Genomic DNA, 27171 nt, shown 5'->3' with positions numbered 1-27171 from the left:
TATAACCCTGAATCAATAAAAATGCATCTAAGTATTACATATGTATACCTTGACATTCAAAAATACCTGTTTGCCCGCTGTGACTTCAAAATGTCAGCTACAGAATATATTTACAGATGATTGTTGATGTTTGTTCCAGGCAAGAGATGTTAAGCACAATTATTCCCAGAATACATAAACACAAACTAATTTAGATCAGGGCAGTGGGAGTTTAGAAGATACTACATGAGCAGCTCCCAAGGACTCAAGCAGAAGCAGCAAGCAGCTAACTGTTATAGAGCCCACCTAGTACAAAATACAAACTGCTGCAAATTGAGCTCACTAGTAACATGACCTTCTTTTTCTTTTTTTTTTTTTTCCCCTGAAGCTACCCTTACTGTGTCCATCCCTTGAACAGCATGGCTATGCCACAGATTTCAAGAAAGGTATGGATTACTGGAGCGACTCTCCTTTCTTTGAAACAGTAGGTAGAGATCACATCTGATGGGTGTAAGCTGCTCAGAAAACACCTCACTTTCTCTTCTATGCTAAGATTAAGGTTGATTGTGGTTAACACATAAAACCTTCTTTGTAAGGTACATTTATATTTCCTAAATTCCAAGCTTATTTCAATGAAATAAAGATCTGCCTTTCTCTCAGTTCCCCTTTGAAAGCCTACTTCTTTGGTGCCAAAAACAATTGTGCTGCGTCACCCTTTCTAAAAGGGTTTTTCTGTAGTACAGTCTTAGAACAGGTTAGGGTTTCTTTGACAGCAAATTTTGACAGTGCATAGCTAACACTGCTTAAAAAGAAAAAAAAAAAAAAAAAAAAGAAAAAAGAAAAAAAGAAAAAAAAAGGTCAATTTGGAGCTTTTCTCTACTGCTGATCCCCTAATGTGAAGAGCTTCAGAATCTCAATGCTTGAACATCTCTCGAGGATGGTGACTCCACAACCTCTCTGGGAAACTTGCTTCAGTGTTCATTCACGTTCATAATCTTTTTTTTTTCTTTCTTTCTTTTTTTTTTTTAATTCTGTTTCAGCAGAATTTCCTGTATTTTGATTTACACCCATTGCCTCTCATCTTCCCACCAGACACCGAGTAGTGCATGGCTCCCTCTTTTTACTCCTTCCCATCAGATTTACACACACAGGTAAGACAGTTCATGTCTTTCTGCCATGAATTCATCTCTGTTACTGACTGCTAATTTTAGTGACTGTTCACATCACCAATATTATTATTCATAGAAAGTTATTTCATGGCAGTGATTACTATAAACCATGGCAGCAGAGTCACATTTTGTAGTCCACTTCTGTGTTTTCTTTTTTTTTCTTAAAATTTGAATCTCTTTTCTTTTTAAATGTTTAATGTCAAATGTATGAGAGAAAATAGCAGTATTAGTTGAGGAGACTAAAAACCTGGGTTTTGCCTCTTACATATACTGCAAAGTGTGCTCATCTCTTCAATTTCATTTGAAATACCTCATTTGCTTTAGAGGTACTGAAAATGAGGGATTTCAGAAGTACATTAATTATAAAATCTTACTCTAAAAATAAAAATCTCTTGAATTAAAAGTAACTTTAAGAATAAATTACTCCTCCACTAAGTGAAACCATTCAACTTCTACAACATCAATATCCACAAAATGGTGGGGTAAATGAAGTCTGCAGTGGCAAAAGCAATCTCCAGACCAGCTCTGCTGGGGACTCCCACATTATGCAAGTGACAATTAAGCAGGTGTGATGAGGAACGGGCAGGAAACGTATCTGGCAGACATCCAACAGTGAATTTCACATCATCAAGAAAGGCCCAGAGCTGCTCGTTCCCCTAATGCGAATTTGCTTCATGAAGAAATCTGCTTCAAGCAGAAGTGAAATTTTTATCTGCCTATGACATCTAAGGAAAAAATATCAACTGAATTTGGATCTAAAAACACACCAGATCTCCCCTTGGGAGAAGCGAGAACTTCAGTCCCATACAGAAATCAACAGGAGCTAGGAGTGTTCAGTACTTGTCAGCCTATCTTTCTACTGGTGCATTATGTGGCTGTGATATACTAGACACTGAAATTAGTAAAAAATCCATTTTGAAGGCTAATGAAGTTGAATTTTGAAATGAAAAATGTTCAAGAGATAAATAAGAACATATTTCTGTGATCTCAGAGTGTTACAGAGAGTTACATTATGAACAAATTTTGTATGCTGTCCTGAATTTGGTAAACATTTGCAATTTCCTAAGCCACATGTATTGCTGTTACCACATTGCTTCGTTGATAAGCTGCCAATAGTGCTCACTATTGCTAAGTGGAAGCACTCTACACAGTGTAAATACATCCATGAAGAAAAATAATTGCTGTCAGCCTTCAGAGTAGGAGCTGCTTTCTCTTTTGTCCTTAAATAACATTTGTCCTTAGTTAAAAAAAAAAACAAAGCATCAAGCCTGGCCTCAGAGGTAAATCTACAAACTTGTAGTCAGTGCTACTGAATGAATATGTTCTTATTAATGAAAGTATTTCTGAAGCAGAGTTTTGGAAGAAAAACATGAGGGCACCAGTGGACATTAGAAATTAGCAGCCAGTACCTGCAAAAACTGAAAATGTGCAGCTGTTCATAAGACAAGAAACAGGAGCAGTTATCAGTAACATTAATGACAGACACCTCAAGGTCACTTCAGAGTACTTAAATGCCAAACATCTTCAAAGTACCTCTACACACATCCAGAGCTTTGTGTGTAGTTTTAACCCTGCTTAGTTTCGTAGCAGCTGAGATACTGAATACCAGAGTAGGTAACCATATCTCTCTAGGAAAAGGGAGCTTGTAGCAAGCTCCGTTGGCACTAGATGCCGTCTTGAAATATATTCTCCAGTCAGTCAAGCATTCCATTAGCAAATTCACATCTGAAGTCTTTGGCAAGGCAGGAACATTGTACTCTCTTGCCCTGGGAAATTACACAAATAAAGTGAATTTGACAGCCATTTTGATACCTGGTAATATGCTTTAATGCATACTGACTCTGTTTTGTTTTTAAAATCGAGCAAGGCCAGCACATATGTTTGAGAGTGGATATCTGCCTATGCTGGGCACTATTTCATGAAAGTCAGGTTTCTGTCACAGATCTAAGGCAAATATTACAATTTACAGGAAAAAAATGAGGACATCAATACATTGTGCGTTGCTGGAGACATACAGCCTTTATAACACAGTAGCTTTCACTATGATTTCTGGGTTCTCTATGTCCTTTTTGCTTTGGACCATTCTCAGTTCCAGATTGGCTGAGTTTGGTTTGTTTCCTTCTCCAGCTTGTGCTAAAAAGATGACATCAGAAGGTCAATAAAAACAGCAATTTAACAGTAAACAAGTTGCAATGTCTGATACCCCATTATATTTTTTCTCTCTCCTCCCACTTCCCTTACTACCCTTGCTAAAGGTTTCTGAAGTAGAAGATGCACATCAGCACTGTATTTTCTCAGCACCTCAGCTCTGCAGCACCTCTCTCCAGAAAAGAACACAGCTCTGCTGTCAATTAGAAAGACACAAAGACATGCTTTGGGAACCCACTATTCCCATCTGGATCTCCTTAAAAGTTGATAGATATGGGAACTCAAAGGTAAAAGAAGCTGAAAAAATGATTTTTCACATGGCCAATATGGCAAACTGGTTATTACTTGTTGACAAGCCCTTCTCAATACCAATCACAATCACTAAAAGGTAAAGTGAGTGAGCTATATTTAAAGCAGAATCTCCTCTGCACATCAAACTCAGTATTTCCTCAAGTTCTTTCACCACTGCTTTGCAAGGCAGTCGAGCACTGTCAGCATACTGTAGTACCAATATAAGCTGAACAGTGACACCTTCAGTCTGGTGTTGTTAAAAATAGGGCTGGAGGATACAGTGAAGAACATACACTGACAAGACTACCTAGCTCTCATTCTATAAATGCTCTAGATTCTCTGGGAGCTTCTGCACTGAAAGCTACTTTTCTGTGTCAGGAAACCCAGAAAGCTCCCTAAATGTTTCTTCCAATGCAAAAATCCAATGCAAAAAGACAAAGAGAGGGAAGAACAAGGTTTGAATGAATTACCTTTTGCACTCTTAATGGTCCTCTGCAGAACATGTTGCATGGCTGACACAGTCTTTTCACATGCCACCTGCACATTACCGTAACATATTTAGGCTGTAGTAGAACTGCAGCTGCTTAGTTTAATATTAGTAATACTACTACTCAGGCAAACAACTACCAAGACACAAACAGGGTGACAATGAGGTAGTTTGGAAAAAGAAGTTTTTTAGATTATCTTAGCTCTATCCAGACAAGTATTAGAAACCATACACCTGTATCAATGACTTTACAGACAAAAGAGAAAAAACAGAATAGGTAAATGGTTTTCAACGCTTATTATGAAGTGAAGATGAAATGTATTTATAAATGTACATGAAATCTCCAGAGACAGAGCACCTTATTTGACAAAACTACAAAATACTGAAATTGACCATGGGAAGTTGTACAAGCTAAAATCTTGTAGCAAAAGGGACATTCTGCTTTCTTTGCTCTGAAGCAAGAAAAATTTCTAATCAGATGAGAGTCCATAAATAATATAGTAGATTAAAACTAATTAAAAAAGAAACAAAGTCTGAACTTGCAGATAGATGAAAAACCTCTCCCATACCTTCAAGTTGTTTGGATGCTTATGTGTCCATGCCAAAAGCATAGCAGCAAACAAGTCTCCTGTTCCAACAAAGACAGCATCCACTTTAGGAGATTCCACTCGAATTCTCTGTGTTATCTTGGTGCCATCTGCATTAGCTGCAACACAGAGACACAGTTCAGTAACAGACTCTTTACAACTTACGTACTTCACTTAAGTAGAAAAGGGAGCTAGCACAATTACTTTCATAAAGAAATGGGAGCCTAAGATGTTTCATTTAGACTGCAGCAGCAGTTTGCTCTGATGCTGAGCAAGGGAATCTGCTGAATCCTTGGTGGACCATACCCAACCAGAATCTAGAGAACCTCGAGAGTAGGAACAGCTATAGACATCAGCAGAGAATATTTGATCCGTGTGCCATATTGTTATTGCCTCTGGAATTATATAACTATATATAGAGAGACCAAACCTACTAATGAAGCACTTTGTAACTTACTTTTCCTGTAGCTTCCCAAAGCAATCAGGTAGTCGTTTCCTAGCGGTGCCTGTAGATCTGAGCTGGTTATCACCACAGTCTCTGGTCCCATGGCATGGAGCATATCCATCACCTTCCCATGTGCAAAAAGGCAGGAATCAGTGACTGCAGTGTGTGTTGATTAAACCTTGCATCATCCAGAGCAATATTTCACAAGCACATTGATTTGCCATCTTTTGTAGAGAATAAATGATTTTCACCCAAATAATTCACTTGAATTAGTGGTATTAATTTGAAATAGGGGAATCATTCACATTTAACGCAGACACTAGCTCAAATATCCAAGTATCTCTCTGTTATCTTTGGATACTCCTCTGAAATAGCTGAAACAGAATGTTGTTTATCAAAACTTTTCTCTGCATCATGTTTCCAAAACATACTATCAAAAGAAGAAAAGAACAAGTACAGAGAGACATGCATCTGAGCTGGTATCTTTAAACACATACTACAAAGGTAAGAAATTCAGGCCGGGAAGTATTGTTTAGTTACATCTTTAGGAGTTAGCAAAAACAACAACTTAAATAACCGAGTTGGAGGCACAACTGTGCCTATCTCCATCTTCCTTTCCCATTCTGTTACAAATTCAAAACATTCACCAGTAAATTATGTACCTTTCTAGATGTATTATCTCTCAATGTATTCCTCACTTAAAATCATTAATGCTCTACTTCTGACACCATAGATGGTTGTTACAAGACTGGTTTTGATTTCACAGAAGAAAGACTTTAAGTAATAAGTTTAGCATAAAATACATAAAATATTAGTTCTCCCAGAAGTGTTTAACTAAAAATTCTCTCAGGCTGGCTATGACGCATAAACAGTTGAATGATAAGGATTAACTTGTATTTTTTAAAAATTCTGTCTTTTGTCTCATAAGCCTCCAAGTTTCTTCAGCTGTCACAACTCCCTGCACAGACATCAGTTGGGTTTTAAAGAAGCAGTGAGCTCACCAGCATATGCTGACATGATCAGCCTGCGAATAACATTAAACTTGATTTCTCTTCTCATCCACGACTTAACAAGGATCTAATCTATTTCTGGTTGTGGGACTCAGCCTCCTCTACATTAAACTTAGGCTACACTTAATTTTGTGTTAGAAAAAAACTCCACTGTCACCACTAGTCTTGCTGAAGAAATCAATGAAAGCATGTCACCTTGAGAATAGATGGCAGAATTCCTACCATCTCCAAAGGGAACAAATTCCAGCATGAATTATTACTTCGGAGGAGAGATGTGTATATAATATGCAGCTCAATGAGAAAGACATATTTAAATGTAATAACCTGCAAGCAACTTTTTAAAAATGTTTCCATTCTTAAGTCTAATTCCATCTTCACAGGAGATTTTTAAAACCCATCTTAAAGAAGAACTAGCATTCATGAGTTGGAAAGTTCTAATTGTTTAGCACATGAAACTAACATTTCCTGCTGTAACATGCAAACCAAAAATCAACAGGTGCTCAGCCAATAGAGTTGTTCTGAAGACTATGGTTCTACTTGGAAGGATGAGAATAGAAGGAATGAGTGACAGCAGCTAGTAGCATTCAGCACCCTTATCCATCGCAGTGCAGTAATATAAAACTGGTGTGGAAAGGAAAAAGAACTCAGATCTTTGGAGCTGCTTTTTGCTGTGAAGAGATGGTAGTCAGCTGACACTGCATGACGTTACTGGAGGAAAAAAACAACAAACATTAGGGCTGGCAGAGCCCAGCTACTCTCCAGGGTTCCTCTGCAGCTGCTGTTTGTTTAAAGATTTTGTGTTCCTTTGAAGTTCAAAATCAAACTGAAATAAATAACATCAGTCCATTATGAAAGCACTTGACTTGTCAACAAAACAAAAGGCTCAGATCTTTTTTAAAAACAAACATAAAACTATGTTCCTATTTTGTCCTTCATCACCATACCCTACAGCTTTTTAAAAGTCATTCAACTTGTGTAAAAGGGTAAATCCTTACACCTCAATGCAGTGTATTTGCAGATTACCTATCATCAATGTAGGATGATGAGAGCAGCTGCCAGCAATCCAGATCTGTCCACCTTTTACCAGGAGTTACCTGAGGGTCATCACTACCAATCCATTTTCTCATCTATGCACTGCTTTTGCAATGCAGGTCTCATGGCCTGCAAGTCAATTTCCAAAAAAAGAAACAAGAAAACAGCCAACGCTGTATTTGCTCAATCCTCTTCAAGCTCTCTTCCTAGCATACTGTATCAACGGGAGAATGAGAAATAGCTGTACTATCATTCAGCATTGCTGCTGCACAACTAGCATGTGGACAGCAGAGGGAGCAATTTATGCAGGTTTCTAATGATCAGAATCCCTCGGGGTTTTCACCTCAGCCAATGACAAGGAGCCACATTGTCAGCAGTATGGATATGCATGCATGCTGCTGCTTTCCTCCTACACTGCAAAAAACTCAGTGACCTGCTCACTAACACTGCATTGTCTTTATTTGTAGTTCTTTCGGGAAGTTTCTTCAGAAGTCTGACATGAGAACAGAATGTATTTTGCACACTGACAGTACAAGGCTTTAATGTCTGATGGAGAGAGAGGGGTCAAAGTGATTTCAAGGTTAACGACAAATAGCAAACACTGCAGGTAGAATTAAAGAATAAGATCTTGCACATCCTATCCTTTATCTACTTACCTCTAAAGCATCTTTTTCTGTGTAAATCTTCCTCCCAGTAAGTAACCTGAGAATGAAACAGATTTCTTGAAAGAGCACACAAAACAGACATCTTGAAGGAGCACACATCTCCCAGGCAATAACAGCTTTGTTTATTCTTTGAAAGGATGAAAGCTTGGACTACACAATACAGGCTTAAACAATTTGTTCACTACGCAGTCTGCTGTACCAGACTGCAGTCATCAGAAGTTACACGCACAAGATACACAGTGCTTCAGCAGCATGACTGTATCAATTCTAACCCAAATTCTGTACCCTAGCATTACTTCATAAGCATTTTCTCTCAATCTCCTACACAGCTGCTCCCTCCCTTTACGGGGACAGCATGTAATGTATCATAACAGATTATCTCCTGACCAAAGAGTCATGGCTATGGAGACAGGGTGGGCATGAGGCAAATTCTTATTCCACATCAGATGTTGCCATGGTGGTATTTCTAAATCAAAATTAGGGAGTTTTTTGTCAAACTTCAAACAAATTTCAGTTTTTATATTATGATATATAGTACAAATTTTCACAGGAATGGGTAGAACAAGAGAGGGGAGAGAGGTATTTTTTCAACTTGTCCTAGATATATAGTCTCTGGAAGCAGTCATGTAAAATGAGAGACTGGAGAAAATAATGGTGTTCCTCAAATAAATCCTTTTTTTTTTTTTTCCTGGTGTCAATATAGAACAGTAGGTTTGAAGAAGAGCACTACTTTAAAGCAACAGCTAAAAAACAAAACCCAACATATGCATACATACAGTACTATACTGAGACAAATGAAAGAATGAATATCAGCCTCCCGTTTTTATCTCTGGGTTTACTTGAGTATAAAAGAAATGGATACTTACTCAGCCTCAAACTGGTTAGGAGTAATTATATCAGCAACAGGTACAACTTTGTCCCTATAGACTGGGAGGAGATCTTTAGGCACATACTGAGGGAGAAAAAAATAGTATGAAATGTCATCAGCTATTTCAGACATGGGAGTGACATGCTCCTTCCCTGAACTACCATTCATGCTGACACTTCATAATCTTAAAGTTCACAGTGTACTGTTAGGTAGCAGGAATTAAAGTGGCTGTGCATCCTGCAGCTGGTGACAGTGGGAGGTGATTGAAACCATCACTAAGTACACCTAAACTGCATTAAAAGGAAGTGATGTCTAGATTAAGAGTTTTGGGGTTCCCTCATACTGCTTTGTCATCTTAGTAAAAGGAACAAAAATGGGAAACCCTTTTTCTGTCCATATCTCTAAAATAAACTACTTTGCTGTTGTACCAATGGAATGGAAGTTCTCTGTTGCATCACTGCAGTACATTGGTTGTATTGTACTGTAGGGGTTGAGGAACAAGCAACATTCATATTATGTGTTATTTTGTCCCCTCTTTTCAGTGCAGTATTTCTAGGATGTGCTATACATTCATACACATGAATGGGAAACCACTCACATATTTTGGTGACTTTAAGTAATGAGGCCCAATGCTCTCTCTTCTGCATTCCTGTTCCACCTCTATCCCATCTTCTTTAGCTATATACAGCCCATTAGCAAAGGCAAACTGGTTCTCTATCAGGTGACATACACCAAGATGCAGCAGGAGTCTAGAAGACTGTAAGCCCTTCAAACTTGGAAGAAAGTTCAAAAGCATCAGCTCTTTTGGCACGCAATGGAGTTCAGCTAGGAGCTAAATTGCAGGCCTCAGCTCACCTTCCTGCATCCTGTTGTAGCTCTACTTAACAAAGTCTATATTAAAGTTCTTTGTTTACTAGTAGCTATTCTTCTTTAGCACCCCATTTTCTAAATCAGGATTAATCTTTCCTTTTGTCTACATTTTATTTTCTCTATTAGGCACATCAGCTACGTAGGACAGGGTGTACATACAGATGTATCCATGTGCTCACCTCCTATTTCAGCTGTATTAGTGACAGATAAAGCCTCATTATGTTATTGACCATTAGGTGATATCAGAACACCCATCATCTTGGCACTGAGCTCACTCATGTTGTCTTGATAAAGTAATGATGTCACAGGACTCTGCTTTTAGATAGGAATGCAAGACTAGGTCACATCTAAATCAAGACCTCTTAATTGTTTTATTACTTTTTACAGCAGGAGTGAGTTGGTGGGTTGTGTAGTAAACTTTCTCATCTTATTCCATCTACCTTGTCTTTTACCCAAAAGATATGGGTAAGTCCATGGTTATGACTTCTCCCAAGAGCTTTTCAAAGTCACTCTACAGCTAATGCAGCTCTACAGCTACTATATTTCTGCCTTGTTAGAAAAGCCAAGGACATTAAATATTGCAATAGACATGAAATGAAAGAATGAGACCACAAAATCAATGGCAAATTTATTACTAAGTGCAACTTCATGTGATTTTTCAGGAGCAGGTAAACTGTAAGAAAGTACAAGGACAAAGAGAAAATCATAGTGTATGACCAGCTAAGGCAGAAGAAAATAGAAAATATTATCACTGCTGATCTTTTTCCACATTCCACAGTTACAGAAACTATCTGCTAATGTTAAGAATGAAACGTTTCCTTGTTTGCAATGCACTGGCACACCAAACCTTTCTGTCTCTGTCACTGCAACAGCCCAGTGCCTAACAGGCGTTGCAACTCACATGAAATAAGTCATCTTCATTTAGGTTCAGGTGGCATGCCAATTCATATAATCACAGAACATGAGCAAGCCTAACAGCTGGAACCGCTATCTTGACAGAAGATGAGAGAATTCCAGAGAGAAGTGGAGGGGAAGCAGGGGGATATTTTCCTCTGGATAGGGTATATAGACTATCTGTTCTCAATACGGAATTAAGAAGTCCCAGGGCTATGCAGTCATTATCTTCCTTAATACTAAACTCAAGCATATACAGTAACTGTAGTACAAATGTAGTTGATGCTGGGATTCAAAGCCACACTTGAGGAAAATGGCTTAGTCTTTGGTTCAAAAACTAATAAACTCCTATGCATACATATTTATACAACAAATACTCAATATACCAAGCAAACAGATAAGTACTAACCATGGAGCCTTCTCCGTTCCATTTGTCTCCCATCACTGGATCGCACACTGTAACAGAGAATAAATCTAGTTTTAGAAACGGGGCCCTATTTTTACTGAAGTGCAAAATTATACTTGCCCAACACACACACAAAATGTTGTACTGTACACATTAAAATAATGTGTTTTAAAAAGAAACAAAAAAGAAAACCCAGGCCAAAGAACATAAACTCAAATTTAGTGTAATAACAATAGCACACATTTGGCATGTGTCCTGAATCTTCAGCAATGTTAACAATGTATTTTAAGTGCCCTCAGTTCCAAGAAAGAATGGAAACAGCCAAGCGGTGTATTTGAAAAAAAGTATAATTGTATTAAAAGAGAGCTTTCAGCAAGATAAAAAAACCAAATTGCAAAGTATCAAATCAATGTCTAATTAGTACTTAAGGAAGTTTCTACAAATAACAAGTGTCATTTATTTACAGTTTGAAAGGATTTTCCTTACAACATGATCCCACTATTAAATAAAGGGTCTTAGAAGTCTTGTTGTGTTCTCTCTACCTGACCACTTCCTCACCATTCTGTGCTTCTTTCTGTTCATACCTCAATACAGCTTTTAGCTTTCACAATACCAAGTTGTATTGCAAGCTAAAAAACTGAAAATCAAGTTCATGGAGATCTCTTCACTACACCTTCAGAACAAGAACTGCACTTTGTTAATTCTAAATCTGCCATCAGACTATGCAGTATGGTGCCCTGCAAACCCTGTTAACCATCGTAGATTCCTGACGACACAGTCTGTTGAACCTGAAGGTGGTTCAGCCATCATTCTCAGTTCTTTATCCCAGTAAATCCCCACTGACTTTGCTTTGTTATTGTAAATTCTTTGCTCAATTCAAGCCCGTGCTGGTTGACTTTCATCCTGAAACACTCAGGCCATCTTTTCTCACAGGTCTGTTGCTCTTCAAGCATTCCCAGGTAATTGTAACAGGGGATGAGAGTTAAACATGCCTCACAGCTTAAGCTAAATTATTAAGCTTATAAGGCACATTAATATACCTGTGGGATGTAGCAAGAAACCACATCAGTGCAGTGTGGGACAATCTATCCTACTTTTGTGTGACCTGGAAATCAAAAAGAGGCTTCAGCCATTCATGCTCCCAGCCTATGCTTATGAATACAAACAGCAACAGCCAGCTGGGATTTCACAAAACTTCCTTTCATACAATTACTCCTTAATACATGCTTTTCTTTGGATGTTACATAACATATGAAACACACTGAAAGGCATAACATCACAAAAATTAAATCAATTTTCAGCAATGCTGAAATGAAACTTCTGAGGTGGTCCCAACCAGATCAGAGCACAAGATAGCCAAAATACTGGGTTACAACAGAATGACATTTTCATCCTAAAATATGAAAATGATGGGCACATACAACAAAGAAGCAGAAAGAATTATAATTCACATCCTTACCATATACTAGGTTAGAATTCTGTTGCTTCAACTCTTGGACGATATCCACCACCATTGCAAGAAATGATGCGTCTCTTGTATATCCTTGGGAAAAACAAACAAAGATACCTTTGAAGTAGATTTTCAGGAAAGCTTTTTTTTTTTGGGGGGGGGGGGAGCAGGGGGGGGAAGGGAGTTGGGTCAATGCATAAGAAAAAATGGCATTTTTTAGTATTTTATTCAGAAATAACAAGTGAAAGACAAGTCAAGGCAGTCTCTACTTGCCTAGAAATAAAATTTAGAAATTCATTTGCTATATGCATTATACATTTAGTGCTCATACAACTTCAAAATGCTTGGACATATATACAAAGAGGTTTGGACAAAAGAAAAAAAAAAAACGTCCACCTCTTTAAAACACCAGTCTGAGCCAGCACTATTTCATACGTGGTACCCAAACAAAATATTCTAAGTTCCATATACTTTTCTCATATTCTGGTTAGAAACAGTGTGTTGGTTTTTTTTCTTCCAACATGTTAATGCAATGGAGAATTAATCTCGACCATTTCAGAGCAATGGCCAATATACCAGTAAAATTCCTAATTTTAGGCTTAGCAGTGAAATAAGTTCTAAAATGATTTTATTACATCTCAAGGCGCTAATCACAATGGTAGCACTACAACATTCGTATAGTTAATTTATAATACCTGTTTCTTCATTTATATATTTACTATTGTGTTTATTTTATATATTCATTTTATTTATAACATGTATTAATTAGTAAATTCATTTTCATTTACTTTAGTTCATGTAATAGCATTATTCTAGCAAGGCAGTATCTTTAGCTTGGAAATGCTCATTCCAGTAAAACGTATTTTTAGAGAGTTTTTTTTTTTTTAAGTTGTAAAATTGTGCCAATTTTTACACACTGAGAAGAAATGGAAGAAACTTCCAAGATTTTGAGGCAAAATGTTCTGTCCATATTAATGATAGTCAGAAAAAAAAAAAAAAGAAAGATTTTGTTTTAAAATGGGCTGTCATGTTAGACTGACTTAATAAAAAAGAAAGTAAACATTGGTGATAGAGGCATTTCAAAAGCACTACAGCGAATCTGTGTTTATCTGGCAACTTTAATGCTTTACTGCAAATGAAACAGAGATGAAGATCCACAAGTGACAATCACAAAAGTTAATGAAGTATCATTTTATAGAATCAGACTAAAGAGAATCGTTTCCATTTCAGCCATGATATCTACAGTAATCAGAAATGCAGTTACAGTCAAATACTACCTGCTGATAAATTAAAGTGTTTGATAAATCATTTCCATGTCATCTGAGGTAGCAAGCTATGGCTGTGCAACACAGTGAATCACTGTCTCTGTCTGAAGAGAAAAATCTTTTGACCCTGGATGAAGAAAGCCAGATTTTTAAGTTCAGCTACAAATGAACTCAACACTAAAATAGATGAGATCATAGGAAGTGAGAGCCATTTTCACCCACTTCTCCTCATTTTCTATACTGAAATACACTGAACAGGAGTTTTAAACAAACCACAAACCTATCTATCTATACACCTATACCCACAAATCATATTTTAAAAGGCATTTTAATAGTTTTTCTTCAAAATGTCTTCTATAGGTGAAGATTCCTGATCTGCTACATTTTTGCCAGTAGAAGACACTAAAAGAAAAGGACTTGGGGCAACTTTCAAGAGTGAAAAGTAAAATAAAAAAGGAACACCTCACCAAAAATCCAAACACCTCAAACGCTACTTGTTGCCTACTAACATTTCCTGAAAACTCCTGCAGTACAATTGGCTCTTCTGGGAAATGTCCTCTGTGTGTCTTCTTTCAAGGAAAGAGGTGCTGGAGCAGGTCCAAAGAAGGGCAACAAGGCTTGTGAAGGGCTTGGAGAATATGCCCTATGAGGAGAGACTGAAGGAACTGGGGCTGTTCAGTCTGGGGAAGAGGAGGCTGAGGGGAGACCTTACTGCTCTCTTCAAATACCTGAAAGGTGCTTACAGAGAGAGCGGGGTTGGTCTCATCTCACTGGTGAAAGGACAAGGGGAAATGGCCTCAAGTTGCTCCAGGGTAAGTTTAGGTTGGATATCAGGAAACACTTCTTTACAGAAAGGGTGGTTAAGCACTGGAATAGGCTCCCCAGGGAGGTGGTTGAGTCACCATCCCTGGATGTGTTTAAAAACCATTTGGATGTGGTGCTCAGGGACATGATTTAGCAAAGATTTGTTAGGGTGGCATGGTTAGGTTGTGGTTGGACTTGATGATCCTTACGGTCTTTTAACCTGAGCTATTCTATAATAGAAAGGATGTTCTTTTATTTTTCAATCTTAATGAACCCATTTATGCTGAAATTGATTTCTTAATTTTAACTCAGTCTATTTTCTATTTAGTATCCTTTAATTTGGAAAGATTTCCTGAAATGGAAGGAAAAGTAGCTTTTCAGATGTACCATATCCTTCAATCCAGTATGTCTGCTCTAGGGTTAAATTCATTCAGTTAAAGTCTCCAGTTTTCCTTGTGTACAAAGAAAGCACCTTCCTACACGAGGAAGCTGTGAAGTTAATTAAATCAGGCAATTTAATTCCATTTACCTTTAAAAAGTGGCTGCTCACTGCAATAAAAAATGATACTGTAATCTAAACCAGATGCATACCTCCCACTGAGGTGAAACCCCATCAGTACTCTACTCTAAAGAAACAGGAATTGGATGAGAAGCAGTTTGTAATTAAAAATGCTCTTATAATCTCTCTTTTTATAAAGCATTATGCACAAAGTTCCCTTTGCAGTATTTATGAGCACTTTCCACATGGTGGTGCATAAAATTATGTCCCACAGAACTGCATCTACTTGGAGAAAATGAAAAGACCTACAAGAACTATCAAGAAATACAACAGACTAGAATACAAAATCTGTATCGAAAACAAAATCTTTTGAAAATCAGGTAGATAAAACATGGACAGATAACTACATATAAAAGTTATGTGACTGTACACCAGAGAGCTACTAATGAGAATTTAGTAGAAAGAGTCTTCAGGATGAATTCAAAAATAATATTCTGACATTCCTTTTTTTTTTTTGGAGTTAGTATTCAGTGAGTAACTAAGTCTGTAAACAACTGGCCTGTACAAGTCTGTAAGCTATACAAGAGGATCAATTAACCCATTCAACGACAGCCTTCAGATGGGAAAAGACTGTTTCAAACTAAATAGCATAAGCAGTTTGACTACAATATACAAATTATAGGAGTCTAAGGAGAAACATGTAATTTCATGGTTTGGAATAAAGAGGAATATGTATTATGTATGGAAACTGTTGAGTCACGTCCTGAACCACTGATTGATCACCTGGGGAAAGAATGGGTCAGCTCTAGAAGCACAGGTGAAGGCAATTCAGCTTTGTGACCAGAAGGGGTGGAACCCAGCTGCACCTCTCTTAGACCCCATTTAAGGGCTGACTGCCACTGGAGAATGATCTCTCTCTGGAGATCTCTCTTTGGTGGAGCTTTCCCTTACAAACCTGGAATCTTCCAAGAATCTTCCAATATGGGTAAACAATCTTCTTCCCTTATAGTACCTTTCTATTGTGCTGATTCTTCTGTCATTAAACCTCTGGTGAAATGCCTTTTCCCATCATATTGGTATCTCTATGCTCATTTACGTTTCATGTGAACTTCAAAAAAAAAAAAAAAGCCAAGTTATTTTTACCTGTGAGTACATAATCATATTGGTTGACCTTGTTCAGCTTAAGTCCTTCATACAGTTCGTGAAGTTCATCAGAATTTAATACCTGACCCTTCCAGTGGGCATAACCTGCAAAAGAAAAGCCAGGTAATTTTACAAAAGCAAGACATCCTAATTAGGATCACAGAGTTCAAACACTTGGAGGGACAGTATCAGGCATCATCAGCAAAAGGCATTTCTTTCTTTAATGTGCTAATGTTGATTGAAGGCTGCAGTCAGCAGAACTGCTCCATTCACCACTGCTTCCCACAGGAACTGGTGGCACTGCTATGGAAATTTAGATTGCCCATTCATCAATGAAATGAGTAGAGTACACACAGGCTCACCTATGTTTCCTCATGGAGCCTATACAAACTATTCCTTTCCTGTTGTGAGGGGGACAGACATGTTTTAGACCTCATTACAGGGAGGCTATTAGTGGAATCTATTTTTGTTATTTTGTATTAGTAAAAAAAACAACCACTAAAGACAGCAGGATGACCTTTAATTACTAGCCATGAACTCCGCACTATACAGAACCTAGATTTCGTCTAGAAGAAAATAGGCTTGTAGGTCTATCTGAAAAACTCTCTGCAGGTATGCAGAACTTTCCCACTTGTAGTCAGATGCAGCTTTCGTTGGCACCTGCATACACTGCATGAAGTGACCACAGCAGAATAATGTCACAGAATGTTCTTTAAACATGCAATTTTATCTCACGGAGTGCATTCTGAGAAGAGGGCAATTCTAATGCTGAGGGTGCTGGAAGAGGCAAAAGAGTATCAGAAAGACACCAAAAACCAGACGAACAATATCCATATCCTTGAATGATCTCTAGGAATTATAAGCAGGTGTTTTTGGCTGAGAAGTGAAAAAGAGAACACTTCCAATCTTTGTTAAGCTCAGGGTTCAATAAAAAAGAAAAGTTTTTTAACAAGTGAGATTATGAAAAGTGAGATGTTATACCAGTATCTTCTTCCACACCACCCCTGTGAAGAGGCAATGGTATTTTGTCTTAATTCCTGCTCTTGGATTTGGAAAGTTCTGTGATAAAAACTCTTGGCTTTGACTATCGCTCTAAACTGTGTTATTAAAGTAATTGCTAAAGGTGCCCAGAGACTAGGATAAACACATTTTCCAGTTTCCCTTCTTATAAATGCAAAAACACCCACAGCAGGGTGAGCAGATGGATCATTTTGCTCTCCATCTCATGAATGCCTGGTCCCTAAACCATGACTCTATGCCAGCTGGCGAAGGGACTGACTGCAGCAGCGCTAGGATTTTCTCCTTAGTAAATGGGTTTTAAAAGTCTTCGCAAAGAAACAGACTAAGCAGGAGATTCCCACGTGTCAGGGCAGTAGTTTCACTCCAGCAAACAGAAATACTGTGGTAACATCTCACACCTAGGCATGCCTCTAGCTCCAAGTATAAGAGGAACCCTTGGCTACAGCTGTCTCAGGCACTTGGCTTACTCACCATTTATACAACTGCTTGTTCTGCCACACCAAAGTTTTAGAGAGAAAAGTAACCTAACCTCTCCTTTTTCCCCCCAATCTGTATTTCTATTGGCACTCCAAAGCCAGTTCAGATAGGGACACGATGCATTTATATTCCACCATGTCCAGAATTCACTAGAGAAGCTCAGCTCATTCCTCCTAACATTGTAATTCACCAGGCATGTGAAGAGAATGCCCTCCTCTAGGGAGGGACTGAGAGAAGCCACAGCTCCTTAAAAGAAAACAGGCAATGCCTTCACTGGATCTGCATGGAACTGGGATTCCACTGGGAGCTGAACTATGTTTGAGTGAGAAGAAATAAAATCAATGCTGATGGTGACATGGAAACCACCCTGAGCCCTTTCTCCAGGGTATCTTCATATAACATGACAAATTACGTGCATAAACCCATGACCCTGCCTTTATCTTACTTTCCAGCCAAATAGCTGCATCTGTAGAGAGACAGAAGAAAAAAGGCAGTTACTGTTTCTTAGAAAGGACCTTGGGGTCCCAGGAAGATGAAGGGAACTGATGTGAAACTGGAAAAGCATGGGTAAGCTCTAATAAGAATCGGGACAGATACTGGGAGGTCAAAAATACACTGTGCAGCTGCAAACAGCAAGGAATGACAACAGCAAGCCTAAACATGGCTTTGTGAATAACCACCAGAATTAAGGACAATAAAGAGGAACCACTGTATTTCTTGGCTGGATATGAATACTTGTCAAGCAATAAATGCAGCTGAAGGTACAGAGATGCACTGCAGCAAGACCTAAAGGAAAATCAGCATCCTAGAAACGTTATTTCCATACCTATTCCACTACATATGGATACTGGGAAACAGGAAGAGAAAAATTTAAGTCTTCTTACTGCCACTTATTAAAGACTCTCCCTCTGCAATCATATCAGAGTGGCACTTAGCAATACAAAAGCTCAGTCTCACAGTATCTGGCTATCTGCACACACTGTACAAAAATCACAGCCAAGTTCCAAGTTTGTACTTGGCAAAAAACAACTTGATCCCATTTGGAAATTCCAATGGTGGCTAGGCACAGCAGAAAGATTAATAAATGTATCCTACATCTTGGACATTAGTTTCAGATTTTGGCTTGTGCCTTCCGAAAGGGAAGAAAGATGGATCTTTCTTCTTTCAGTTACAAAATCAGTGAATAATTCCACTCAGTGCCAGATTAAGTGAGCAGAGGAATGCTGCCAGTCACGATACTGCTTCCCAAAGCTCCATTTAGCTCAAGCTGACTGCATTATTCTCCTGTATTAATAAAAAGATTTAAACACATAGTTGAACATAAACTATAAAACATCTGTAAACCCTTCTACTTATCTATATTACAGCCTTTTATTGCAGTTAAATGTTACATATATATTCTAAGTAGGCAAGGGAATAAAAACCATGTGAGATATGATGCTTCTTGACTCTCATCCCTCTAAAAAGATGAACCTCACTATTCTCCTGGGAAATTCTTTGTTCACCTGCTAGTAGTACACTAAAACGCCCAAGAGGAATTTATGTATTTTTCTTTTTAACCTTCCTCCACTGGTACATTTTTCTTTCCCTTGGAACGCATTTGTAAGCTTGTCAATTGCTTCCAAGAATGAAGAGAAAAAAACTAAAAATCCCAGGCATATCAGAAGAAAAACAAAACAAAAACAAAGTCACCATTTAAGCATAGCAAGGAATGTAAGATTTCTTTGTTTCCAGTGAGAAACATTCTGTTCTGAGGTTTGAGCTTCCTCTGTTTACTCCCTGGAATAATGTTTTGACTGTCCAGTTGTGGGCTCCCCGGTTCAAAAAAGACAGAGGTCTCCTAGAAGGAGTCCAGTGGAAGACTGCAAAGATGAAAAAGGGCTTGGAGCATCTCCTGTGTGATGAAAAGCTGAGTGACTGGGTCTGTTCAGCCTGGGGAAGACGACTGAGAGGAGATCTGATAAATGTTTATAAATATCCAATGGGAGGTGGGAGGCAAATGGAGGCTCTTCTTGGTGGAACGCAGCAATAGGACAAGGAGTGATGGCCTAAAACTTAGGGAGTTCTATACTAACATGCAGAAGAACTTCTTTACAGTAACAATGATGGAGCACTGGAACAACCTGCCCAGGAAGGTTGTGGAGTCTCCCTCTATGGAGATAATTAGGACTCAGCTGGACATTTACCTGTGTGACCAATTGCAGGGAACCTGCAGCAGGTTGGACTTGATGATATCTTGAGGTCCCTTCCAACCCCCCGCGATTCCATGATTCTGTGATACTTGTCAATAAGCAAGTATTTCACATGAGGAAAAGGAAGATAGATCAGGCATTTAAAGCATGCAATGGACAAGCGGTCTGGTCTCAGCTGTGCAGAAAAATTCACACGCAAACACTGCAGGCAATCTGATCTAAAAGCATTACTTAATCTTCAGCTATAAGGAAGGCTTCAATCAGAAATGCACTTCTAAGTTCTGGACAGAACTGGAGCATTATTTACAGCTGCTCAGTGTGGGAGTAAAATATTGCCACTGTTAGGCACAAGTGGGGATTATTTCTTTTTGTCCCACACTCTGTAATTGTGAATGACTGTATATAGGTGGCAGACTGTGAAGAATCACATTGACAAGAAATAATTGTAATTTCTCATATATCAGAACTACCAGTCAACCCAGCTGCCCACACACCCCCCTAAGTAGAAGTCAAAAGTGCTTTGCTTTAGAAAGGAAAAAAAAGAAAAACACACAACACCAAAGTCAGACTATTTTTTCTGGAACAGCTTCAAAGGTAGAATTTGGATGGCAGAGCAAGCACAATGCGTGCTTATCATTAACTTGCCAATTAAAAACAAAACCACAAATCATGGAAAAATTAAAAGCGCGCCCCAAAACATATTGATAGTCAAAATAAGACAAGACTAGATTTTTAGTTTTGCATCTTAGACATGTAGATGCTTTTGCACACAGTAAAGTAATAAGAAACTAAAAGCCCCAAATCATTGTAGGCTGCATGACAGATTCTTTTATTTCCACACAAAGCACGATGGCATTCGAGGGTGAGTCACTCTAATCATAGCATAACATTGCCTCACGGAGTAACATGACACTGTTCTCCAGGGGGGCTGATTTAAAACATGTTTTCCAAATCTCAGGATTATCAGAGACTAAAGAAAGCTGAATTCTCTGAGCAGGAGTCAGCAGAGACAGAAGATCTGTGTTATCCTAATCATTTAGGAATAATGGTTTGCTAAAGAAGGTCTGTTAGTCATGAATTCTCCCTGGGTTTTATCTTTTACTGACAAAATTAAGTTTAAAGATGGAGATGTGAAAGAAAATTCACTGTTTTAAACTGCCACATCACATACTTTTCTACCTGTACCCACGTCTCATTCTTTTAGAAACTATGTTCACAGCTGGTCTTTGAAGCAGAAGTTTAATCTTGACTGCAGCAAGGTTTCTAATAATATGCTGTTCTCATAAGAAAATCAACAGTTTTCTTCCCAGTTCACCCAGCACATGATCCCTGTGTATTGTGGCACTGCTCCAGACACAAGCCATAGCCCAATACTGTACTTCATGTTCACTAATCCCAGCAGTAGCACGGACCTCACGTACATTAACTTGTGTGCTGTCACGCACAAATGAACTGCAAAAGCCACTACGTGAGAACACAGCTCTATGTTCTCTCTTGAAGGGGAAGTTCTATGCCTCCTGGCTTTGCAAAACTAGGCTTAGAATCTATCCTTCAATTTCAGAAAGGTCAGAAAGGTTCCAGTAGAAGAACTACTGTCAGAAAACTAGACCCATTCCTATCTTCTCCACTCCTTCCTTTTTCAGCCAAATGACCAACACTTCAAGATACAGACTTATTTTATTTACTCTTCACTAGTGCTACCATACTCTGATTTTCTTTCTGACAGCAGTTTGCTGAACACAGGAGATTGCACACCAGTCTTTGAGGGTTTTTAAACACATTTACCAAGACAATCAAGAATAAGGGGAAAAAAAAAAAATGGAGAATGTGATTCCTGAATACCAGAAGACTGCCCAGAGAGGCTGTGGGGTCTCCTTCTATAGAGATATACAAGATCTGTCTAGATGCCTATCTGTATATTGTAGGGTATCTGCTTTAGCAGAGGGTTGGACTCTATCATCTCCTGAGGTCCCTTCCAACCCCTGATTCTGCGATGAGTTCTAAATATTTTAAAGAACTGTGATCTCAGAAACATTCTGTTTCAAGAACCTGATCATTCTATTGGTAATATAACTTGTCTCCCTCCAGACACATTGAGTTTATGGTCTAATAAAAGCTCTTTAAAACTCTTTTAACACCATATAAAATTGATTTATTCTTAACATTGAAAACCCAGAAATGACAAGACAAACACCAATCCATTCTGAGCATCTCGTTATTATTTCAGATGCAAAAAATTACTTAATTTCTGGAAGATTGTAACAGTTTTATCCAGGTATTAAAAATGAAACAAACAAACAAACATCACTAATTTCCAAACTAAATACATTAAAGTCACATCAAAACCTCTGTTAAAACATAAGCACACCTTTGTACTGTACCAAAGGTTACAGGCAGAATAAATAGCTTTTTGCCTGAGCCAAGAGAGATCCCACTGTCCTTGTTTAATTATTACTACTTTTGTGTTTTCTCTCTACTGCCACTGAGACTTTAAATGATAGAAACATCCTATAAACTTCTAAAAGCTGCCTGGAGCTGAACATGCTGAGAGGACAGAGGCCTGCTGGTTTGCTCTCTGTTGAAAAAATTAAGCAGGTGATTAATAAAGATGTACCTCTGAGATACTAGTAAACTATATAAGTATTTGCCCTTTTTTTTTTTCCTGTCAGAAACCATTTTTGCTCTTTTCTAAGACACTGAAGTCAAGATTTGTTCCTCGATACTTCCTAGAGTACATCTTTCAAACAACTTGCCACAGCCATTACAGCAGATGTAACTCCATTGAGTCAGAAACAACAACTTGGAGTGTTTTTTTAAAGGTGAAAGGGATTACTAAACAAATTTCATCTTTGCTTTCAAAAATAGTGTCCTCTAGCACTGAGCTTGTTAGAAAGTCTGAAAGTATGATCTGAATATATGATACTTTGTTGAGGTTTTGAACTCAAATAAAAATATACCTAAATGTATTACACTCACATTCCCTCTTATTCTCCTCCAAAATGTAATTTTAGGATAACTGTTTGCCTTCTAGGTGGGTATACACACAGAAGAAACATGTCTACCTCACACATTTAAGGTTGGTAATGTGATGATGATTGTCATAGGGCCATACCATACAGAAAACAGCAGTGAAGACTCCCTCATTCACAGGACTGCTTGTGTGGATAGCCATACTCTAGTTATTTCAATCTCAATAGATTAATGCCTTATAAAAGTAACTCACATTCTGAAGTAGCAGGACAGAACATCCCTATGTCATATCGTGTACTAATCCCAAATCCATGGATTTTTGATAGACTCAAAAATTATAATTATGTCCAATATCCCTGAAAACAGGAGTGAAACCATAAAACAAAACTCCTTTCCACAGTTACTTGCTGAGCTGAGACACATATTGAGTATAGCTCAAATCCCTGAGGAGCAGCGTCTTACGATGCACATATATTTTTTACCTGTGTGGTTTGAAAACTGGACAGAATTCACTGTGTCAACTTCAAATCCCAAAACCTGTAAGAAAACAAAGGAGTATTTCTTTTACTGATACAGCTTTGTCAATGTTACCAAATACCACAAAATTCAGGGCAGCAATCTTATTTCCTAGGGCATACTTTAAAATCTTTTAGTGCTGTCTCAAAGTCAAAGCTGAGTCAACATACACGCAACATAAACAATGCAATAATTTGGTACACAAGAGGATATGGAAAAAGACTGACATTGGCACCAATATCAGCAAAACAGAGCTCTGAATCCTCAGGCAAGAGTTCATCTGGGGATAAGGACAGAGAAGTTTTCCCAATCAGCACCAGTCGTGGTAGCTCTGAGGAAAGCCTTGGCTAGTCTTCCTTGCTAAGAAAAGCAGTCTGAATTTCAAGGTACTAAGGGAATGCAGAATATGGAAGGAGAATGCTGTTTGTATTTCAGAAAGCCAATCTTTCTAAAAGGAGGACGGAAGAATCAGCGGATCAACATGAGACACACTTGGGTTTTACAAACAGGCTCTTTACAGGTTAGTGCTAAAAGAATAGAAAGAAATCCCAGATAATTAATTTGGGGAATAATTAGGCAATCAAAGGAAACAAGCTTTCAAAAAGACAAACTAAAAAGAAGGCATGCACCAAACCCATCTGCTACCTTGCATTACCAGCAAGTCAAATTCTGAAGTAATTTGCTAGTGCAATTAAGAAATGCATTCTTGTTGCTCAAAGAGAGACAAAAATCATGAAAATAAGAGTACCAAATCAGGAAAAAACTAATGAGAATTATTAACCTGACAATACCTGTTTAATAGAGATAGGAACTACTCCCTATGAAGCCATTTTTAGACATTGTTATCTGCAATGGGAGACATTCTAACGCAGCAGTGACATAACAGTCTGACATTTTGTATCTGCTTGCACAGCCTACTTGCTCTGAGTAAGAATTCTCCTCAAAAGAAGAGCTGCTATATACAGCTCAGTGAGTCATACCAGGAGATAATAGTAATGATGCAGTGCTGTTTATGATCCATTTTCAGGCAATTTGCTGAGGAGGGGGAGTGAATGGAGGAGGCTTTTGCCAGTCACGTTTTTTTTTCACTCCGCAGCACATTTCTCCCTTTTCATCACAAAAGCAACTCCTTCACATGCATTAAAAATCTCTGGGTGGATTGTACCAGGAAGGAGATTTCCTCAGTGCTTGTACTTTCTTCCTCACATAAAGCCATTAAGTAACAACCTTTTCTTTCAAACCCTGCACCATTATACAGAGATAGAGGTGCGTGCTGCCATGAAGAGTCCTTTTGCCTGCAGGCACCACATTTCTGCCACACTACAGCTAAGAGAATACGCAGGTCTTCACTCAATAAGTCCCCTATTCCAATACTGAACAGAAACCTCGATTAATTCTTAACTAAACAACGAAGTAATCTTGCATTAATGATAGGCACAGTGGTGGCTTGTGGCCTGATCAAGTTAAAACTCTTCTCTGCTTCTACTCTTCTCCAGCTCCTTATTTCCTCTTGGTGGATTTATTTCTAAACACAGAAAAATTAACAGTATGAGAACATGGCAATACTCTTAGGACTTTAATGCTGATATCTGCACATGCTCTTCAAAGACATGAATGAGAGAACTGCCTCTACAAATGTCATCCCGTGTTCAATTCTCCTTTAAAGAATAGGCCTAAAAATTTCTAATTGCCTTCCATCATCTTGGCAATAACTGCAAATGAATCCATTCCCATGCAATACTTACATCACACATCTCCAACTACTTAACATCTGGCACGTTAGAACAGATTTACTAAGATTTATGGGGGAACTGACACTAGACGATCTTAAGGTCCCCTCCAGCCTAAGCCATTCTATGATTTACTAACCCATGGGTTGGATGGCAAACGACTTTAAAGGCAGATCCACGCAGTAGTCTGCAGCGTTCAGTCAGCAGGGAACAAATTCAAGTTGGTAATGGTTTATCACAGTTCACTGAAGAGTGCAGTTGTCTCTATGCTTTGCCTGATAAATACAGCATAAGTCACATGTGCCACTTGGCCACTTCCACTAGACTGACAAATGACTTTACTGAGATACTGATGGTTTCAACTAAAACCTACAGATACATCATGTTCCCTCTGTTTCCTGAATTTTTTGCATATCAATCCTGCATTCTCAAACCAACCCAACTTTTGGGCATTAAAACTGTCATTTTTCCTCTGTGTGTGTATTCATGCATATGTTCCTCTCACCTCAGTGTACATAAACTGAAGGAAATTCCCCCATGTTCATTTAGGCTACATCTGAACTAACATCTTCAGGTACTATTCGATTAGGGCAATGAATGAACTTACTAAGAAATGCACAGTAATACTTAATTTATTGCTTCTCTATATACTAGCTTGTAAGTAGTCCACACACCTGCTGTTGCTTCCTGTTTTCCCCTGTAATAAGGGTCCCGAGGTGATGGTCCTGCCTCAGATTTTAGAAATCACAGAACTACAGAATGGCTTGGAGTGGTGGGACTTCAAAGGTCATTTATTTCCAACCCCTGCTGTGGGCAGGGCTGCCCCCCTCCAGCTCAGGCTGCCCAGGGCCCATCCAACCTGGCCTTGAGCGCCTCCAGGGATGGGGCACCACAGCTTCTCTGGGCAGCTGTGCCAGCATCTCACCACCTTCTCAGTGAAAATTTTCCCTGATGCGTAATCAGAATCTTCCCTGTTTTAGACTAAAGCTATCCCCTTGTTTTATCACTATCTGCTAATGTAAAAAGTTGGCCTCCCTCCTGTTTATACGCTCCCTTCAAGTACAGGAAGGCCGCAATGAGGCCCCTCCAAAGCCCTCAACTCTCCAGGCTGAACAAGCCCAGCTCCCTCCACCTGCCTTTGTAGGAGAGGTGCTCCATCCCTCTGACTATCCTTGTGGTCCTAACACAGATGACAGCAGACACTTTGCAAGTGTCCAGGCTGCAGCTGCCAGAGACACACATCTTTATCTCTGTTTTCAGACAACCTGATCTCTTGCAGACCCTCCAGCAGCGATCACTTCCTCTTTCCATCCCCTCCTCCTGCTGTCAAGTCTGCATAAATATCGTTTGCCCACAGAGCTGCAAATCCTGAGCGAATCTAAACCCAAAGCCTGTTTGGGTAAGGATGATAAGCGCACTTCAAGGGAAGAAGATAACTGACTTCATCTCAGACTAAGCACGTGTCAAACAGCGTTCTTCTTAAGACCCTCACTAACATGGCCTGTATCACGTCACACAGAAGTCTCAGAAGAAAATGGGCAATTCCAACAGCTTCTAAGAATCTTTACCAAAGGAGGCAGAACTGTTGCATTTCTAAAAATAAATCACAAAAACCAAAAATAGAGAAGTTTTGCATTTGGAAGGCACAGCTGGCAGATCCGTGTGACAGATTTCAGGAAAATGTCTGGAAGATTAACTCAAAATACACACACTGGCATAGAATGCATTAGAAGAAAACAGTTGCCATGAAACACATACTCTAGCATTACGCATGAGATCAAATGAGGCTGAACTCTTTCTCATTATCTTTTGGATGTGCCGACATTTATGCATTTCTTGGTGAGTTAGGAGTTAGAGCTTTGTTTAAATTGTACCTTCTGCCTTCCTTTCCCTGTCAGAAAACATTTCAGTCATATACACACTGAAACATGCCAGTCCTTCACTGCCAAGAACAAGTAACCAAGACCATGAGAAATGAAAGACCACAAATCCACATTCCTTTCACGAGGTCAAAGTTGTGTCTCTTGCGTAAGGGGGAACTGTCAAAACAGAAGATAAGGAAAACTATGTTACAGAAAATCAGGACTTCAACAATAGAAAAAGATTCTGAAGCAAATGCAGCATCTTAAATTCTGTTTTAACAATCTCTAAACTTTACTTTCTATTTGTATTATCCATATTCTGTATCAACAGTCTAAAAGACAAATAAAAGCAGCCATTTTAAGCTCCTAATCCTATTTGCTATATGATTGTT

General features: G+C 38.6%; 1 protein-coding gene across 1 annotated transcript in view; it reads right to left on the bottom strand.

Annotated features, from left to right (window-relative positions):
- Window positions 1–975: 975 nt before the first annotated feature.
- PDXK (pyridoxal kinase) overlaps window positions 976–27171 on the bottom strand; it is a 40146-nt gene continuing 13950 nt past the window's right edge. Inside the window, exons 2-11 of the mRNA XM_031594633.2 lie at window positions 23154–23208; window positions 16013–16117; window positions 12311–12394; window positions 10855–10901; window positions 8680–8765; window positions 7805–7850; window positions 5119–5230; window positions 4644–4780; window positions 4058–4124; window positions 976–3281 (exon numbers count right to left, since the gene is read on the bottom strand). Coding sequence (XP_031450493.1) covers window positions 3169–3281; window positions 4058–4124; window positions 4644–4780; window positions 5119–5230; window positions 7805–7850; window positions 8680–8765; window positions 10855–10901; window positions 12311–12394; window positions 16013–16117; window positions 23154–23208 — 852 coding nt within the window. The 3' untranslated portion in view covers window positions 976–3168. The remainder of the gene's footprint in view (window positions 3282–4057; window positions 4125–4643; window positions 4781–5118; window positions 5231–7804; window positions 7851–8679; window positions 8766–10854; window positions 10902–12310; window positions 12395–16012; window positions 16118–23153; window positions 23209–27171) is intronic.

Source organism: Phasianus colchicus, chromosome 1 (assembly GCF_987193195.1).
Source record: "Phasianus colchicus chromosome 1, bPhaCol1.hap1.1, whole genome shotgun sequence".
In the NCBI taxonomy this organism is placed as follows: domain Eukaryota; kingdom Metazoa; phylum Chordata; class Aves; order Galliformes; family Phasianidae; genus Phasianus; species Phasianus colchicus.
This window is presented reverse-complemented; position numbering and strand designations above follow the sequence as displayed.